Source organism: Capsella rubella, unplaced genomic scaffold, assembly GCF_000375325.1.
Source record: "Capsella rubella cultivar Monte Gargano unplaced genomic scaffold, Caprub1_0 scaffold_5, whole genome shotgun sequence".
Lineage (NCBI taxonomy): Eukaryota > Viridiplantae > Streptophyta > Magnoliopsida > Brassicales > Brassicaceae > Capsella > Capsella rubella.
Window position 1 is genome coordinate 13,580,291 of NW_006238919.1, and position 18,205 is coordinate 13,598,495.

The following is an 18,205-nucleotide window of genomic DNA, read 5'->3' on the forward strand; positions in this document are numbered from 1 at the left end:
TATATATATATATATATATAGAAGTAACAACCACCCACTCACAATTCCGGAATTATCTCTGAATCACACTTTTACTCTCTCTCTCTCTCTCTATTTCCTTCAAATCCACTCAGTCGAGGAGAGAGACGAGTAAACAAACAGTCTCTTCTCTTCTTTCTGCTTGTCTCTCTCTCTCTCTGTAGAATATTAACTCACTCATCCCATCAGTCACTGGCAGAGAGAGAGAGCGAGCGCGGGCATTTGCATTTCTTTCTAATTCAATGCCTCTCTGCTTCTACGCGTGATTCTCTTTACGTTTCTTTCTTTCTTTCCCCCCCCCCCCCCTCCTCTCTTCTTCTTCTTCTTCTCTTCTGTTCTGTTCTGTTTTGTTTTCTCTCTTCGTAGATTATTAAAAAAAAGGAAATGGAGATGGATCTCAGCAAGGTTACTCTTGACATTTTCACAAAGCTTGAACAGAAATGGCTCTCCCACTGCGACTCCCCCAGGAAGACCCGCATCCTTAGCATCGACGGTGGCGGCACCTCTGCCCTTGTCGCCTCTGCTTCTATTCTTCACCTCGAACACCAGATCCGCCTTCAGACCCGCGACCCTCACGCTCACATCTCCGATTTCTTCGACATTGTCGCCGGTACTGGCATTGGTGGCATTCTCGCCGCCCTCCTTGTCGCCGACGACGGCTCCGGCAGGCCCCTCTTCACTGCCAGGGACGCTGTCAACTTCCTCGCCGACAAGAACTCGGAGCTCTTCGATGCCAGGCACACCGGCGTTTTCAGGAGGAGCAAGAGATTCTCGGGGAAGAGCATGGAGAAGGTTTTGGAGGCGGCCTTCAGGAGGGAGGACGGCAAGGTTCTGACGATGAGGGACACGTGCAAGCCTCTCCTCGTCCCTTGCTACGACCTCAAAACCTCAGCTCCTTTCGTATTCTCACGCGCCGGAGCGTCGGAGTCACGGAGCTTCGACTTCGAGCTGTGGAAAGTGTGCAGGGCAACGTCGGCGACGCCGAGCCTGTTCAAGCCGTTCAACGTGGTGTCGGTGGACGGGAAAACGACATGCTCGGCAGTGGACGGGGGACTGGTGATGAACAACCCGACAGGAGCAGCGGTGACGCACGTGCTGCACAACAAAGGGGATTTCCCGTCGGTGAACGGCGTGGAAGACCTGCTGGTGCTGTCGTTAGGAAACGGGTCGGCCTCGAATCCAGGGACAGGGAGAAGACTACGTGGCAGCGGAGAGTGTTCCACGTCGTGTGTGGTGGGCATCGTGCTTGACGGCGTTTCCGATACTGTGGATCAGATGCTCGGGAACGCCTTCTGTTGGAACCGTACGGATTACGTTAGGATCCAGGTACTGTTACGTCTCCATCATAATATAACAAAAGACCTAGGATATGTTTTTTATAATAATAACAAATAAATAACGAGATGGTTGATGCATGCAGGCCAACGGCGGAGGCGAGGAGCTGCTGAAAGAGAGAGGTGTCGAGACGGCGCCGTTTGGGGTGAAAAGGTTACTAACGGAGAGTAACGGAGAAAGAATCGAGGGTTTCGTGCAACGTCTTGTTGCTTCCGGAAAGTCTAGTCTCCCGCCGAGTCCTTGCAAGGCCGTTAACCCTCTCGCTGACGGCCGTTAAAAATTTGTTTTGTATTTATTTTAAAGATGAACAAAACTTAGATAACTCTCCTCCTCCCTCCCTCCGTGTGATGTTTGTAACCAAACCCGAGGGTTAAGTGTTTTTTTTTTAAACCCATGCACATCCTTTTTCTTTCTTTTAATCTTCGACTTCATTAAAAATTAATTAGCATCCCTCTTTTTAATCTTCTTTTAATGACTTTCACTTTCAGTAATAATCATAAATGAATCAAAGTGTACTTAATTTATTACTAGTAAGTAGTAGGAGAGTATTACTACTACTACTAATAATACTTTTAAGTAGCTTCTTCTTTGGAGCAACAACAAAAAAGTAAGAATTTTGATGGGAAGAAACGAAAGTAAAAAAATAAACAGATATTCTTTCCTTAGATGGCCAGCACAGAGTGTTCCAAATCTAGAACTTGTCATTTTCAAGCAATAACATTTACACATTTTATATATTTAAAGATACAGCTCGACAATGTTGTGATTCACAAAATAGTAGTAGTAGTAGTAGTAGTAGTAAAGAAGAGTGGGGACATTTTTAGTATATAAAAGAAGATAAGAGAGAAGTCTCAACTCTCAAGATGGCCTTTTCCATATTTTTACTGTTTTCTTCAATAAACCCAAACAAACAGGACCGTCGTTGTAACTAACTTTTACTATTACACCTTTGTCCCCTCCCCCCACAATATATATATTATTCACTTTCTTAATTCAAAACTACATACATACATATTTGGTAATCACAGCTAATTTTCAGGTTAAACAAAAAGAAAATAAAAAACAAAGAGAGAGAGAAGGCGACGTGTATCTATCTTCTCTCATCTCTATTTTGGATATCTATCTTTGTACTACATTTTATGCATTTCTTTGTTTCTTTCTTCTCAATTTGCATATATTAGTTTTTTAATTGTTTCTCCACATAAATGCATATCAAACATCCATCGTCTTAACACTTCTCGCATGTCTTTTTTGCTTTTTTTTTTACTATTTTTTCCTTCTTTTTTTTTTGTTTTTTATAAACTAATTCTACTGATTTGTTGTTAGTATAATCCATTATTTAGATTAATGCATAACATTATACATAAGCTTAGTCAAATATATATATTCTACCAAATTTACTAGACAGCAATGCATAAGGTATTTGTGACTGTTAAATAATCTCTACCGCTAACCCATATAAGAACACCGAGGTGGAGGAGGAGGAGGAGGAAATTGCCTTCAAAAAAACAACAAAAATATCGGAAATTGTTCGACAGACAATTCTGGTGGGCATAAATACTTGATGTCTGTCGTCTACGCTGCCAACTTAAATTATTGCTCTTTCAATTTCTCAATTTCTTTCTCTTTTCGATTTAATTATAATACAATAAACAAAACAAAAAGAAAATAGAGTCTATGATTGTCATAAAAAAAAAATAGAGTATATGATAGTTACGATTTTTTTTTTTTTTTTTTAGCATAAAACAACAAGAAAGAAAGCTTCCCTTTGTCCAACGGAATTATTGATGTTCACTGCATTCCACACCTCTTTTTTTGTTGCTTTCTATGTATTATTATTATCCTGTAATCATAACTATAACGAAAATTAAAGACGAAACTTGAAATTAACTGATGTATAAATATATTCATGATTTCCTATTTACTGTAAATTCTAACCACAATTTCTAAGAATGTTTTGTTTTGCCAAAGCAGTTTTATAACTTCTGTCGGTCGTTGATTCAACTATTGTTTTATTAAATTTTTTTTATTCGTTATACCATTTTATAAGAACTAGTCAAGTATTTGATATTTTGATTAAAGGATCTGTACATACATAGATGATTGACAAAAAAAAAAAAAAATTAAAAAATACGTAAGCCAGATGCAATGAATTTATCAAGGATGCGACAAATAATTTACTACTTTAAAAAATATGCTACAAAAGCCAACACTATAAGTCTATAAGTAATATTCATTTGACAACTAATAATATATATATATATATATATATATATATTGTTTTTTTACCCTCCATAAGATTTTCGAGAATTATTAAAATTATAATTATTTTGTTCCATCCTTCGATCTCAATATATCTTTTTTTTTTTTTTTTGGGTCACATCCCTTCGGTTTATCTTTGCCAAAGGCACACAAATCATATACTTCTCATATACTTATCACATGATGGAGAGGCATGTCTCTTCTTTCATAAAGCACCATATGCAAAACAAAAAAAAAACAATGTATATCACTTTGTACGATGTTTCCTTAAGTTATCATTGTTTTATGTGTCTTTATATATTTTGTAAATCTTTCGACGTACGAGTAAATTTGTTTGATATATCTATATTATTTGTGTTGAGATTCAATCTTTTTTTTTGTTTGTAGATCCAATCTTATATTGCATAATTTTGTCAGCTTGTTTCTCAGTAGATTTACAACTAAGATGTAATTAGAGAGACTTGAACGGTAGTAGTTAGGAGGCGATCAATCTTGCGTCGTGAAAAATGAAAACTTAAGTTACATAAAATGATTTTAAAATAGGTGATGAAAGATTATCTCTTTATTTCTTTGGTAGACTTTTTTCTTTTGTATTCTTTTGTTTCTAGTCGAAATTCAAAATATAATAGTATATATGTCAATTAATAATATGCTAGAGTGTCACCAAAGGAGAACAATCATTAATCTTTAATAATCTACTATAGTGTATAAACTCACGTCTTACCCATCCCGTTTATTTAAATTAGTATTAGTATAAATCAAAATTATCCTTACCCACCTAATTCGATTTTGTTAAGTGTCCGATCAGATAAGATTCATTAGTTTTTTTTTGGAAACGAGAATGGCTAATTAGGCGGTAGTTAAAAGATCTTAGTGGGTGGTAGAGCCACGATTGAAGGCACAGCAACATCATAAACCCATTAGAGCATAATTTTTATATTAGTTAAAACTTTAGTTATAGTGCTTACTAATCTTTAAAGCTTAATATCTTTGTCGGTTTGGACATGCAAAATAAAATGCACCCCATAAATAAAACAAATAATAATATATGAATAAATATATAATTAAGAAGTTGGTGGGAGACCTGTTCATTCTCTGATGATGACCACGTAATTATTTCAACTTTTATTAGTTTATTAATTAATCTCAATGTCACCAAATATTAATGAAATGGACCCTTCGTTTATACTATATACTATGGAATAGTATATAGGAGTATATGTTTTGCTCCATTACCGCCAACTCTTTTAAGAAATATTTTGTTGGTAAAAATCTCTTTTACGAAACGTATAGTATCGTCGTCGTCTCTGCTATATACAATATATATTTATAGGCGGTGGTTTTATTCCATCATAGAGGGGCGGAGGAGGGAGTGGGATTTATACTTATGACATTGTCGATTTTATTGGAGTTCTATGGTACGGCTAAAGTAATTGAATGTGATAGGTTGGATAATTGAATATTTTTTCGCAATTATATTTTTTTTTTTAAATCGACAGAGTAATAATAAGAAGAGAAAAATTTAAGAGACAAATTATATATTTTATTTATTCAGAATCATTTCTCAAGATATATATTTCATTTATTCAGTATTATAATTTTGTGTTGTGTGTCTAAATTATGCGAAATTTAAAACCTAAAAAAAAGTAGACCGCAATTCATATCTTTTCTAAAATTCTTTTTCTTTCTTTACAAAGTGGTCAAAATGATATTTAAGTGCAGGACGATTTTTTAAGATAACATATAACAATCAGAATTAACATTTAAAAGAATTCATATATTATAAAACTCTAAAAGATTAATGCTTAAAAAATGTGAATGCAAAGCTTTTTTGTTTTTTGGGCAATTTAAAAGTGATTGATAAGATAAGCTTATATTTTATGTTTATGATTAGGTTACTCATCAATGAGTCCAAGCACGCAGCCCGTTAAATGCAAATGTCGCATTCTTTTTGTATTTAATACCACAACTATGTGATGAAATTAATATACTAGTATCATTATTTTCAAATATTACACAGTTTAATAAACTATACAATTACTAATGCGATTCAGTCCAAATTTTCATCTCTATTATATTTGTATATACAAATGAAAAATTGGTGTTAGGCAAATGTTTTATATTAACTGAACTTTAATCCAAGATATAAAAAAAAGTGTTGAACTCTTCTTAATGATTATAATTTTACAGATTATATTTGGGTATCTTGTTTTACAGTTTGAATACAATTTCACGTACAACTAACTAAACTACGTGGGTTCTATTTTATTCAGTAAGCTATATTGTCGTTCTCGCCATCTTGACGTTTATACATTTTTTTTAAACGAGTGTGTGCAGAATCCAACTACAAATGTCTTTTTATTTATTTATTAAAGTTTCAAAAAAAAACTGTAGAACATAACGAATAATTTTGGCGGCGATATAGATAGATGATTCAAAACGTCAAAGATGAATAAAAGTATTCTCGTTTACTTTTACTTTTTTTTTTTTTCTTAAATAATATCAACAGTGTTCCCATATTATGTTTTTTTTTTTTTTTTTTTTTTTTAAACTTTAAAACTTCAATAGAGGCAAACACCTTACACGCCAAACGACCAAAGGGACGCTGGTTCCAAAAAACTTACACAGCCACGAGGGCTCACAAAGGCTCGCAGGCCCCGCTATACAAGGCCCAAAGGCCAAAACCAAGGCGCGCAGGCCCGAGAAAGGAAAAGGAGGGAGAAAGAAGAGGAAAGAGACCGAAAAAAGGGAGCTATTCTTTCATCACAAGAGGATGGAATGGAACCACAAGAGGACCGAGAGAGGGAAAAGAGAGCTATTCTTTTATCTCTATTTTTTTTTTTTTTTTTTTTTCTCTAAAATAGAGAGAACCAAGTTTCCAGCAAGGACAAAGCTGGAGGAACAACTCGTTGAGACCTTGAAAGAGGATCAAGGCGTGCCCGAATCGTCGTTTGAATCTCCCTAATGATGATACTTGAAGGTTTTGAGAACCCCGTGTGGATGCGAGAGTTCCTTTCCTTCCAGATAAGGTAGATGGAAGCTTGAAAGATCAACTTGGTGATGTAGGAAATGTTCTTGTTCCGAGAGGCGTTGTGAAGCCAGAGGAGACAATCCATGAAAACAGGAGGAGGAGATAACCTGATTCTTGTGGTGAAGAATGACCAAATTGAGTCGCTGTAGTCGCACCGGAAAAAGAGATGATCCCTTGATTCGTTCTGAGTGTTGCAAAGAGGACAAAGGGGCGAAATGAGCATTCCCCAACTGGTTAATCTGTCCCTAGTGTGAAGACGGTTCCAAGCCACCACCCAGCTAATGAAAGCATGCTTTGGAATCCTGTCTTTGAACCACACCATTTTATGCCAAGAGACATGAGGACCATGAGGATGTAAGGATAGCCAAGTATTAGCAGCAGAGAAGACGTTTGAGGGAGCATGATTATCCAGTTTCCAAGAGTAGGAATCATCATGCGTACAATCAATCAAGTTCTCTGGATTAGGCAAGGCTGCCTTTAACATAGTGAGGATAGTGTTCCTCGATCTGCTCCTGGACATCCACCATGACTGTCCTCTTATAGCGTCTCGCACCACCGCCATAATAGGAAGGCCAGAAGTTTGAGGACCAAGAGGGCCAGTTAGCTCAATGAGAGGACCGAGGCCCGTCCAGTTATCATGCCAGAAGCTCGCTGTGATACCAGAACCAACTTGACACACTAGATAGGGTCTGGCCAAAGGTCGCAGTTTACACAGCTTCTTCCATATCCAACTGCCAGAGTTTGCTGGGTTTAAACCCCAGAAATTCCTGTTTCTGATCAGATTATGTTTTATATTTACAAAGAACATCAATGATTAGCTTGTGATATGTTTAGATATAAGCAAAAAACAGACATCAAGCAAAGCCGGTTATGAGAGGATGCTTCAGAGTTCAGAACCCCAAATATGAAAGAAGAAGAAGAAAAAAACCCGATCCTGTATATATGCTGATGCCTTGATGTGTGTCCTCCTCGCTGCTATGGCTCCATTGAAGGATCTTTTTGTTTCCTGTCATGTTCTGTTTTTATTATGCCTTGATTTTTTTCTCTTTTTTGACAAGGTCCAAGTTCCCTAGGTTTTACTTTCATGCAATTCCTAACTTTCATAAATGATATTTACTCTTTTAGCAAAAAATAAATAAATAATGCTGATGCAAAATGCGATTTTTTTTTTTTTTAATGCTGATGCATAATGCGGTTTTCCTTAAATTAATATACAAAAAACAATTACGAATAAAAACAAAAGCACAAGTACTCAAGTGGGACAAGGAAAGAAAATTATGTGTATTCGATAGTTTTAAGATAAAATCTAATTGATATTTAAATTATCCGTTACCATTATGAGTTATTTGTAAGGCGGATGTATGTGGATGTAATAAATTAATAAAAAAAACTATACGGTGGTGGGCAAAAAAAGATATACGAGTCAACAAGCCAACAACTATAAATCTATAATAAAAAAAAGTCGAATGTTTGATGATGGATCCAATAATCCGAGAACACATACATACACAATAATAATGAGAGAACGTCCATAAAAATATTATTAGTCGAACCACTTTTTTAGTTGAACGAGAGCGTATTTTTATTTTTGGGTTTTAATATCACTAATAAAATCAAATTTATAGTCTTTTAGAGCTGAGTACCCAACGTAGCTAATACTTTTGGTATATTTTTATATAGTACATTTGTATACGTAAGAAAATTATAAAATCAAAAATTAAAAGAGAAGAGTGCAAAATATATATATATAAAGGTAGTTGACAAAAAAAAAAAAAAAAGCAATATATATATATACGAGGAGGGGAAGAAGGCAGCAGCGTCATGTGTGCATAATAGAGAAAGGACCTGACCGCACACGTGTGGGATAATTGTACTTTTGTCTCTCAGTTATGTTTGCTTTTTAGTAATAATCCCGTAGAGAGTTGTAGTAAGTGTGTGAGTGAGTTTTAGTTTTTTTCTCTATTTTTGTAAGCAAGAGAGAAAATGAAACAAGTCGTTCCAGCCACCAGCAGCAGCAGCTGTACATTTTTTTATTAGAGTACATATGACGACGGATCTTGCTCCAAGATCTTCTTATCTTCTTCAATTATTATTTTATTTTTCTTTGCATCTGTTTCAATGTTTGTTTATTTATTTTTTTTAAGGCAACTTGTGAGTTACTGTTTGTTAAACTCCAAAAAAAAGGAAAAATTAGTATTTGTCGTGTAGCGACGACAATGAACATAATACGGACGAATCTCTCTGGCGGAAACCTCCCCACCCATTCGGCCCATCTTTCTATTGAAAGATCAGTTCTTTTTTTTTCTTTTTCTTTCATTTGTTCAAATCTTTTTTTCTTTTCGACAAATAAAAAGAGAAGAAAGATCCATAGTTATATAAGTATTCTTTAACTCAACAAAAATGAAAAGAGGGTTGATGGTACAAATGCTGTCACGGGAGCCCCTAATAGGGATTGTACATACAGTCCCTTAGTTATGACTGCTTCGTTTCCTCATCTGTTCATTTTATTCACTCGTTTCTCAACAAAGAATATTCATATTTGGAAATATAACTAACTGTTATATCCTCAAACTTGCCAGTGCTCTCATTTCACCTTTTCTCACTTATGCACATCTATAATCTCTTGCCAGTGTTCCTTTTGTTTTTCTGAAAATAAAAACTGAACTGGATCCTTGAAATTGGGCTTCTTCTACCTGCTCCAATACTAACATCTTCGAGCCTATTCTAAAAAGTTACCAGGGCTCCTCAATATTTTTAATTTTTGATTGTACCCCCTTCCCCACGCCCCACCGTGGTCTGGATAAGCCAAAATCCATCCTCTGATTTTATATGGTCTCTCTAACCTCATCTACCTGCGACTAACGGCCCATATTAGGCCTGTAATCTTAGGGCTGAACTAATAATGGATGATAAAAAAAGCCTACTATGGTGTTTAAACCTACTATGGTGTTTAAACCACTAACACGTCTGGTTTGGTTTGTTTACGGAGGAAATATATTATACCCTAAGCTGCATGGAATCGGAAGCGGGTACGCGGAAGCGGAAGCGCTTAGAAGCGTAGAAGCGAGTTTTTCTAAAATAGTTAGGAAGCGGGTACGTGTTGGAAGCGTTATATATAAAAATATATATATATATATATATTTATATAAAAATAAAATGTTTTATATAACAAAATGCTTCAAAAATACTATACATAATTTGAAATAAATCCACAAAACCTCTTTATCCATCATCTACACTAGAAGAACATATTTATGGAATATTAGATCTTAAACTAAAAATTATAACGATATGGCCATATGAGGAACAGTTTAAGCATAATATCAAAGAACAACCATATAATAACATCACCTATCACCTGTAGCTTTGCAAGATAATATAGTCACATATTTACATGTACTTAAAAAAGAAAATTATATCAATAATTTATTTGAATCATATAGAGTAATTTTAAACTAAAACATTGAAAGTAAAAAATACAGAATTTAACAAGTGGGCCAAAACAAGCCCAACAATATTGTTTTTTTTTTTAGTGTTTAGAGAAAAGAGAAGAACCAGCGTTGATGCTTCCGATCTTCACCATCACGTTTCCGATCTTCACCATCACGCTCCCATTCCTGAATCGCACGGTTCCAAGAAGCTTCCAAACACCGCATTTCAGGAAACGCGATTCCGAGACGATTCCGAACGCTTCCAAGCGATTCCGAACCCGCTTCTGCTTCGGGAGCGAGAATCGTGGCTTCATCGGCGATTCCATGCAGCTTAGAATTTATACCCTATAAACTAAACCAAACCATACTAGACTATTTATTATGAAGAAAAACATTTCACAGGATGATGGAAACAAGAGTTCGTTCAATTCGCTTCCTAGAAATAGTTGAGACCTTTCTCGATGAATCAAAGGAAAAGAAAATAAAAAGAGTTTTGAGTTAAAAAATGATATATTTAGTTTTCACTTTCCGGTCCGGTTGATTAAACCCTCTGCCTCTTACAGACGCATAGAGCCACAACGAGTGTGGAAAGCCACTTGCACATCTTCAAAAGGAAGCCAGTTATTGTATAGATTGATGCTGCTTTTGAGTTTTGATTTCAGATAGCAGTATTTTATGTAGATTTATGATAATATCCAGCAGTTCTCCAAGTCACTCACTCTCATCATGTTGACAGTACACACAGACAAAAAACAAAAAAGTTATCAGAAACTCTGTCCCTCTCTCTATCTTTCATATATCTATCTGCAGGCGAGAGAGGTTATGACTAGAAGAAATACACACAAAACAAAACAAAAGGAGAAGAAGAGGATGCAGAAACAGAGAACTAAGTAGTAGAGATGTGCTGTGAGAAAATCAAGAAAAGAGAAGAGATGGAGAGTGAGTGGGGTGCTAGGTCTCCATTTGATCAAGAAGCATCTCCTGGTACCTACACTCGCTGCTGCAAAACCCTTTCTCCCCTCTGAAACCACAACCATTGCAATTTAAGTTTTAGTTTTGGAGCTCGATGCTGGTTTATATAAATAAATTGTGGACAGACCTGTATATATAGATGTCTTGTTTGTGGTCAAGACTCTTCTTGCAGGTGTGGCAATAGCTTAGAAAACTCTCGGTACGGAAGGCTAGGGGTGGTAAAGGAGCAGAGCAATGAGTAGCCTCCACGAAAACAGAGTTGTCGAAGATATGAGTGATGGTTGGGTTTGGACCGTAAGAGATGACGCGCGTGTAGTCCTCCGTCTGGTCAACATCGCTCACGGATAGGACCTTGGTCTGGACGCAAGGACTGAGTTGTCCCTGTCCATGGGGAGGATACCTGATGGCGGTATTAGTGCCAAAAACAGCTGAAGGGATGTGGACTCTGAGTTTAGAGCCGAACTTGTTGACAGGTTTGTTGGTGTTAGTGTCTCGGTGTTTAACGAGATCGGCGAGGCCAAAGGTGTCGGGAGGGTGAAACCTTTGGGGAAAAGGGGCGGTGGGCTCGAAAGAGGAATGAGTGTTTCTGGAGGAGAAGAGAGAGGAGTCAGCTTCGAGGATGGAGGTCGGGCTGAGGAGAGAGAAATCAGAGTCGAAAGGAGGAGTAAGCTTTGAAGTGAAAAACCTAAACTTATTAGTTGGAGAGCTGAAGAGAGATGGTGCGCAGTGGCTCCTAGAAGAAGGTGGTGGGGGATGATGATGATGATCAGCCATTAGCTAGAGAAAGCAGAGTCTAGGTTTGTCTCTAATTAAGCATAGTTATAAAGACACGTCGTCGTCAGATGCGGTAAGGGAAATGATCATAACTCAGTAGCTTCCATGGAGAGAGAGGATGAAAGCAAATGAGGAGGATTTCAGTGAATCATGTAACAAAAGATCATCAGGTTCAGACTTCAGACCAAAAATAAATAATATCTAAGAGACTAAGAGAGAGAGAGAGGTACAATAATTGAAAATTTCTGACTGTTTGTTTTCTGCTCTGCTCATATGGGGTCTCCTCTGCTCACTCCTATGAAATAGTATGAAATATGAAATGATGATCTCTCTCTCTTCTCTCTCTCTCTCTCACACAAAAATCAGATTAAAAGTTGCTTTCTTTCTTATTATCACTTTTTTCTTTTCTTTATTCCAAAGAATGAAGACAGAGAAGAGAGAGAGAGAGAAAGGACGTTATGGATTTAACACTTTTTCCCTTACAATTATTATTACAATATTTACACATTTATCTTAATCTAAAGTCATCCCTTCATTCATATTGTTTTCGCATACTTTTTTTATAACGTAGATCTTATTATCGTCGCAGATTAACAACATTTTGTGTTAAAATAATATATGTATCTTTATAAAAAAAAAAGATTGAAAAACATATAGCAAAAAGAAAAAACAAATTTGTATTTTCCGTTGTACCTTTTTTGTTTGTTTGTTTGCATCTACAATACTTTTATTTGTTTATTTGGGTAGACTTACATTATTAGTGCATTGATGTTTGGGCCTCTCTGTAAACACAGTGTTTTATTTTATTTTTTATAATTTTCTCCTTATTTTATTCTGAATAATTTCTTTCTTACAAATAGTAGTCATTATTAAATACGGCATTTTGGTCATTATTTCGTTTGTCTTTCTCTAATCATAATACACTTTTATTTATTTGGATTACTTGTATGATTATTTAAACGCTAATGTATAGGATACGTCCATACATGCTATATAAATAAATCTAATGTTATTATTAATGAATTATAATGGAATTTAAAAAATCGGTTTTTGCATGGATAATTAAAAAATTAACAAAAGAGAAACAGGGAGGGACCCACGATTGCACCTGCTTTGCGTAATCCAATCATAAATATCCACGTAAGTGCCACGTGTGATTATCCACTAAACGAACGGTTTGATTGAGTGAATGAACGTTTTTTTGGTAAGTCATGAAAGAAGAAGCTAATAATTATATAAAAGTATATACTATACAATTAGGACTCCACCACTTGCTCCGCTCTACTAATTAATTAAACCCCTCCCCCCCCCCTCCCCCAAAACAAAAAAGCTAATATAATATAAACATGTAATTAGGAAGGAAGATGCAACTAATTTTATTGTTGGTTGATCTTATTTTTTCTCGAATCCCATCTAACTATCGCATTTTTATTTTATTTTTGGTGGTTTTTAGAAAGCTCAGTCAACTTCTTATTAATTAAAATTTTTTCCTTTTCATAACAAATCATTTCGGTTTTTGTGTGTTTATTTAAGAAAATATAGTAAAAGAAGTACTTTTTTAATTAGCAAAGAGTATATAAAATATAATCAATCGGCCACGCAATTGCATAAGACTAGAGATGGAGGGATACTCGTACGCCTACCTCTAGATAAAAGGATGTTATAATGAGTAATTGATACAAAAAATAGGTACTGAAAAAGACACGAGTGTATGTGTGTGTGTGGATCATATAGTCCGTAGCTACTAGCTACTCCGGTTTCACCACGATCAACTATCCTGTTAATACGTCTTCATATATATATATATATATATATATTGTTTACGACATGACAGGCCAGGCCACATTTATTTTGTTTGTTTTCATGGCTTCAACATCTTCCACTTACTTACTTGCCTCAGTTGGCCTCCCATTTTATCATATCTATATTGTATATGCATATGCTTTTGTTCTAATTCTATGTACGCAGTATTAACGATCTGATTATTATATTATAGTTTTGCTTACAAACAAGAAGAAACATATAGTGACTGACTACTCAGTAGTCATCCATATACTATATGCGGCCATTGAATTTAAGATTGAGTACTGTCCATCGAATCCGCATACTTCGTTTTTGTAACCACTTCTTTTTGACTCCTTAATTAATCACCACCCTACGTAAACTCTATAACATATCACATATGTACTATATATATTGCTCAAGTGTTTCACGTCCAACCTATCCATAGACGACGTGACTCTACTCTTTTAATCTTGATTTTTTAATTCTATATCACCTGACGTGGATGTATATATACATCGGGGTTGGAATTATTAGCACTAATCATCCATTTGATTCGATAATACCTAATTTAAAAAATATATATATATATTTGCTTTCAACTTCATGATTTCTTTGAGGACTCACCCATCTTCTTTTTAATCATGGTTATTTATTAATTACGTGACCAAGTGGAATATGTGATTTATTAAGGATGTAAAAGGTCATATCGCACTAAGATAAAAATTCCGGGGTTTACTCTTCGTTAGCCTAGACTGCTGAAGGCTATTTGTCTTCTTCATTCGTTGGGTTTTTTTTTTTCTTTCTTAAAAATATGTATACGTTTCGTTTAGCAATTGTTTTTGCTAGAGTGCGATAAAAGAAGAAGCTAACTACAATAAACAACGATTACTTGTGTCTTGTTGTTGTTGTTGGTATGAAGATGATGATGTTAAATGATTTCCGATAATGGTTTGAAAATTGGCGGAGATTGATGATATATCTGATAGAGACTTGAATTCTAATCTTTGCAAGAGTGATACTTTTGGACGCAAAGAAAGAATGCAAATTTTGAGCGAGGTCCATTTTCTTATTATCATTGCTTCTTTGTCAACCATGTCCTAATCCCAATCATTACCACACACACTTGTTATTACGAAAAAATACAAGATATTAGAGCTTGAAAAATGAATACCGCTGTTTTTTCTCTTCTGTTAAAATGACAGCTAGAGATTTCCATGTTCCAACCCACATATGTATATGTAGCTCTTGTTGATTGTTTAAGCCCAACACTGAAATTATATGTGCAAGCATGTAACACCCCCACGCCACATATTGATATAGCCCAATCAATTGGCCTATTAATAACCTTACTATAACAGGCCTATTACAAAAAGCTCATTAGTATAAAAAAATGATAAGGAGTAAGAAAATCATCTTCAACAGTAGTATTAAAAAAAAAAAAAATGAAAAGAGAACACCACCCACGTGTGTACTCTTTTACACCTTGGCGCAGAGGATCATAACCAATTAATTTGATGACGCTTTTGTTCTTTAAATTCTGATTGGTCCACGCAATGCTGCTTATTATATATACACATAAATGAATAATATCGAGTCTGAGTCTCTCTCTCTATATACCAAAACCCTAATCTTTTGCAGTCGGAATTACACCCAAATCCCATCAAATCAGGGGAAAGCTATGACAGATCTTATGGTTCCGAGCAAGAGACCCCGAGCCCCTAGCTTCTCCGACAAGCATCCTGAGATCCACCCCTCCGCCGCCGCCGTTTCGGATTGGTTCCCTAATCAGAATGTACAGATCATGGTCAGCCATGATCTGGTTCGGGTCGGAAACTTTCTTGACCTTTGTCGTTTCTGCAAGAAGAGCCTCCGTCACAACGAGGACGTTTTCATGTACGGGTCAGTACTTGTTATTTCTCTTCTCCTCTTTCGGAAATTATATATATATATTTATCTTATCTGTACGTGTCTCTCTGGTCGCACATTTTTTTTTGGTCGTATCACCGCCAAGATTTGGTTTTACACTTTTACTCATTCTAGTATCTGAGAGTTGTGATCACATTCTTGATTTACTACTAGTTCAGTTGTGATCACATTCTTGATTTACTACTAGTTCAGTTGTGATCATGTTGTCATATGCATTAATTCTTGTGTAGTCATATTCTTGACATGGTCGATTAATTCGTTCGTTCTAACGCAGCTACTTGGGGGCATTCTGTTCTAAAGAATGCAGAGCAAAACAGATGGCATGCGACATCTATTTGGAATTGCCTCGACGGAAAGCTAACCCTAAGAAGGGAAGAACCTCCAAAGATGATATAGCCTTGGACACAGCAATATCGTCGTCATCACGCTTTTTTATATGAAGTCATTGACGAATGTGTGGTTCAGTAGTGTAGATGGATTGGATGTTGAGTGCAGCCCCATTCTCTCGTGTGTTTTTTTTTTTCAGGGGGGAATTAATTGGCGGCTTGCCTCTCACTCTCCTAGCTAGTTGCTATCGGCATTACTATTACATCTGTCGATCAACTTTTTTCTTTTCTTTTTTTTATTGATTTTAGCATCTTTTTATAAGTGTTTTAAACAAACAAAACCAACTGATCATGGTGATCTGATGATGTACAATACAAGGGTGTTTCCTTCAATTAGCTAGGTGATATTTTAATTTCAGCCGTGCATGCATGACAGCCTCTGATTTCTTTTTATTAATCACAAATTAAGGTTTATCTTTGGTGTTTAGACTCTTGGCCCTCTCGTGAGTGCGCGGCTTTATTTATATTATGGTGGAGTCGCATTCTTTGTTCTCTTTTATGACTGTACGAGTAAGAGCATCTCCAATGGAGGTGTTTAATGAATGTTTAATGGGTTGTTTATTTTTATATATAATGAATATAATCAAAAACAATCTAAAAATCTTAAGCATTGTTGCTTAAATTGAGGTTTTAAGCAAATCATAAGCACTTTAAACTACAAGTTGTCACAATTTTTTATAAAAATATTGGTAAACACCCATCATGGGTGCTTACCATTGGAGGTAGTCTAAAGAGGTTTATAAAATGAACGACTATGAATGGGCCTTGTACTGGATCCCAAGTCCGTAGATACAAACATGGGTCATAAGAGGCACTGTTGGGTGGGCCTATAGTCTTCTTACAGTGAGGCCCCATCAATTCCAAACGCTTTCACCCTCGAAAAGCCTAAGCACTGAGAATCTTGGGGATTACGGTATTCATGATACAGCTTTTCGTTTTTGCAGTAAACAAATTAAAAGCTCGTACCGTAATTAACATTTTTGTGGCCGTATTGAGTTTAGAATGCGAATTTGTTATTTCCCGTTATTTGGAGCTATGACGCAAGCCAATAATAACAACCTTTTTTTACCTTTAATTATTTATTAGTGTCCGTCCAAAAAAAAAGACCAATCGAGAGAAAACAAAACAAAAAGGAAGTGTTTGACCCTATGCATCATTTTGTTAGGCCTCGTGTGGGTGCAGTTCAGTTATATTTACTACGTGCTCCCTTAATAATAATAATAATAATAATAATAATAGGCAAATGACCTCATCTGACGTAGATATATAAATTACTAGGCGCTGACAAATGAAACTTGGGAACATAGAAGAAGCAAATTAAACGTCGAGGCAAATAATAATGATAAGAGAAGAAGGTGACGTCAACTTGATCATCTCTCTTACTCTTATTATGGCAAACTCTTATTAACTGTGCCTGTAATAATGTTTTATGAATCTTTTGACCCAAAAAAGGGTTGGGCCGAATCTCTCCATGACACACGACTCGCCTCCACCAGTATTCCCCATTTCAAAAGTCTGCTATATAAATAAAATGATAAATACGTTTTTATCGTTTTGACTGTCTCACACAAAATACATATGCAGTAAAAGACACGTCGCATCTTACTTGTTCTCGACTACTCCCCATTCAGTTTACATGCAAGTTCTATATCCCCTGACGTCAAAACTTCTCTTGCAGACGCTGCTGACGTTGAGCTTCATCTCCACGTGCAACGGACACTTCTTAACTTCTCTTCCACTTCGTCCTACGCAACGCTTTTAATTCTCATATATTACTTTAACCACTCTATTTATTCAAAAAAAATTTAACCACTCAATTTTTTGTTTTGTTTTTTCACATCTTAATTTCTATCTTTGTATATTTCTTTAATTGCTTCACCTTATTATATACTATAAGACTTGACTATTATTTCTTTTCACTATGTTTGCAAACTTTTCTTGCGCTAATCTTACAATCGTCTCTTTAGATAAGAAAAACAGCTTTAATTTTCTACATTACACAATACTTTACGTTTTTTTCTTTTTAAGGCATGAAGATAACATTGTTGTGCTGCCAACCACTCAAATTTGTAGCTACATGCATCATTACTTTTTAGTTTCCATTAATCAGCACACACCCACCGTCTTAATTATATAGTTTATAATAAATACAATTTCTTTATCGCCAATATTACCTACCGCCCATATTTTGTTTTTCTTCTAAATTTGTAAATATCATATAAAATGAAAGTGGCTGGTTTTACAGCGTTAAACCTTAGAATGATTCCTTGGCAAAAATTAAATAA

At 35.6% G+C, this 18,205-nt stretch overlaps 4 protein-coding genes across 4 annotated transcripts; 2 read left to right on the forward strand and 2 right to left on the reverse strand.

The window, feature by feature from the left end:
* Window positions 1-34: 34 nt before the first annotated feature.
* LOC17886896 (probable inactive patatin-like protein 9) lies at window positions 35-1,795 on the forward strand. The gene is made up of 2 exons (XM_006291246.2): window positions 35-1,344; window positions 1,439-1,795. Exons 1-2 carry the CDS (start codon window positions 403-405, stop codon window positions 1,628-1,630), a joined length of 1,134 nt encoding a protein of 377 aa, XP_006291308.1. The 5' UTR covers window positions 35-402; the 3' UTR covers window positions 1,631-1,795.
* Window positions 1,796-6,453: 4,658 nt separating this feature from the next.
* LOC111830685 lies at window positions 6,454-7,609 on the reverse strand. Its single transcript, XM_023783268.1, has one exon. The coding sequence runs from the start codon at window positions 7,452-7,454 to the stop codon at window positions 6,471-6,473; it is 984 nt and encodes a 327-aa protein (XP_023639036.1). The 5' UTR covers window positions 7,455-7,609; the 3' UTR covers window positions 6,454-6,470.
* Window positions 7,610-10,071: 2,462 nt separating this feature from the next.
* Window positions 10,072-12,197, reverse strand: LOC17885887 (protein MARD1). Its single transcript, XM_006291721.2, has 2 exons — window positions 11,177-12,197; window positions 10,072-11,098 (listed from the first exon to the last, which is right to left on the reverse strand). The coding sequence occupies exons 1-2, from the start codon at window positions 11,821-11,823 to the stop codon at window positions 11,029-11,031; spliced, it is 717 nt and encodes a 238-aa protein (XP_006291783.1). The 5' UTR covers window positions 11,824-12,197; the 3' UTR covers window positions 10,072-11,028.
* A 3,041-nt stretch (window positions 12,198-15,238) lies between these two features.
* LOC17886025 lies at window positions 15,239-16,273 on the forward strand. Its single transcript, XM_006292680.2, has 2 exons — window positions 15,239-15,507; window positions 15,809-16,273. Exons 1-2 carry the CDS (start codon window positions 15,287-15,289, stop codon window positions 15,972-15,974), a joined length of 387 nt encoding a protein of 128 aa, XP_006292742.2. The 5' UTR covers window positions 15,239-15,286; the 3' UTR covers window positions 15,975-16,273.
* Window positions 16,274-18,205: the final 1,932 nt, after the last annotated feature.

Bases quoted from the DNA above. Each gene is read 5' to 3' on its own strand.
- LOC17886896 (XM_006291246.2), top strand. From the start codon at position 403: ATGGAGATGGATCTCAGCAAGGTTACTCTTGACATTTTCACAAAGCTT. The intron at 1,345-1,438 runs GTACTGTTACGT...TGATGCATGCAG, and splicing joins CGGATTACGTTAGGATCCAG to GCCAACGGCGGAGGCGAGGA.
- LOC111830685 (XM_023783268.1), bottom strand. From the start codon at position 7,454: ATGTTCTTTGTAAATATAAAACATAATCTGATCAGAAACAGGAATTTC.
- LOC17885887 (XM_006291721.2), bottom strand. From the start codon at position 11,823: ATGGCTGATCATCATCATCATCCCCCACCACCTTCTTCTAGGAGCCAC. The intron at 11,099-11,176 runs GTCTGTCCACAA...TTGTGGTTTCAG, and splicing joins CAAGACATCTATATATACAG to AGGGGAGAAAGGGTTTTGCA.
- LOC17886025 (XM_006292680.2), top strand. From the start codon at position 15,287: ATGACAGATCTTATGGTTCCGAGCAAGAGACCCCGAGCCCCTAGCTTC. The intron at 15,508-15,808 runs GTCAGTACTTGT...GTTCTAACGCAG, and splicing joins GAGGACGTTTTCATGTACGG to CTACTTGGGGGCATTCTGTT.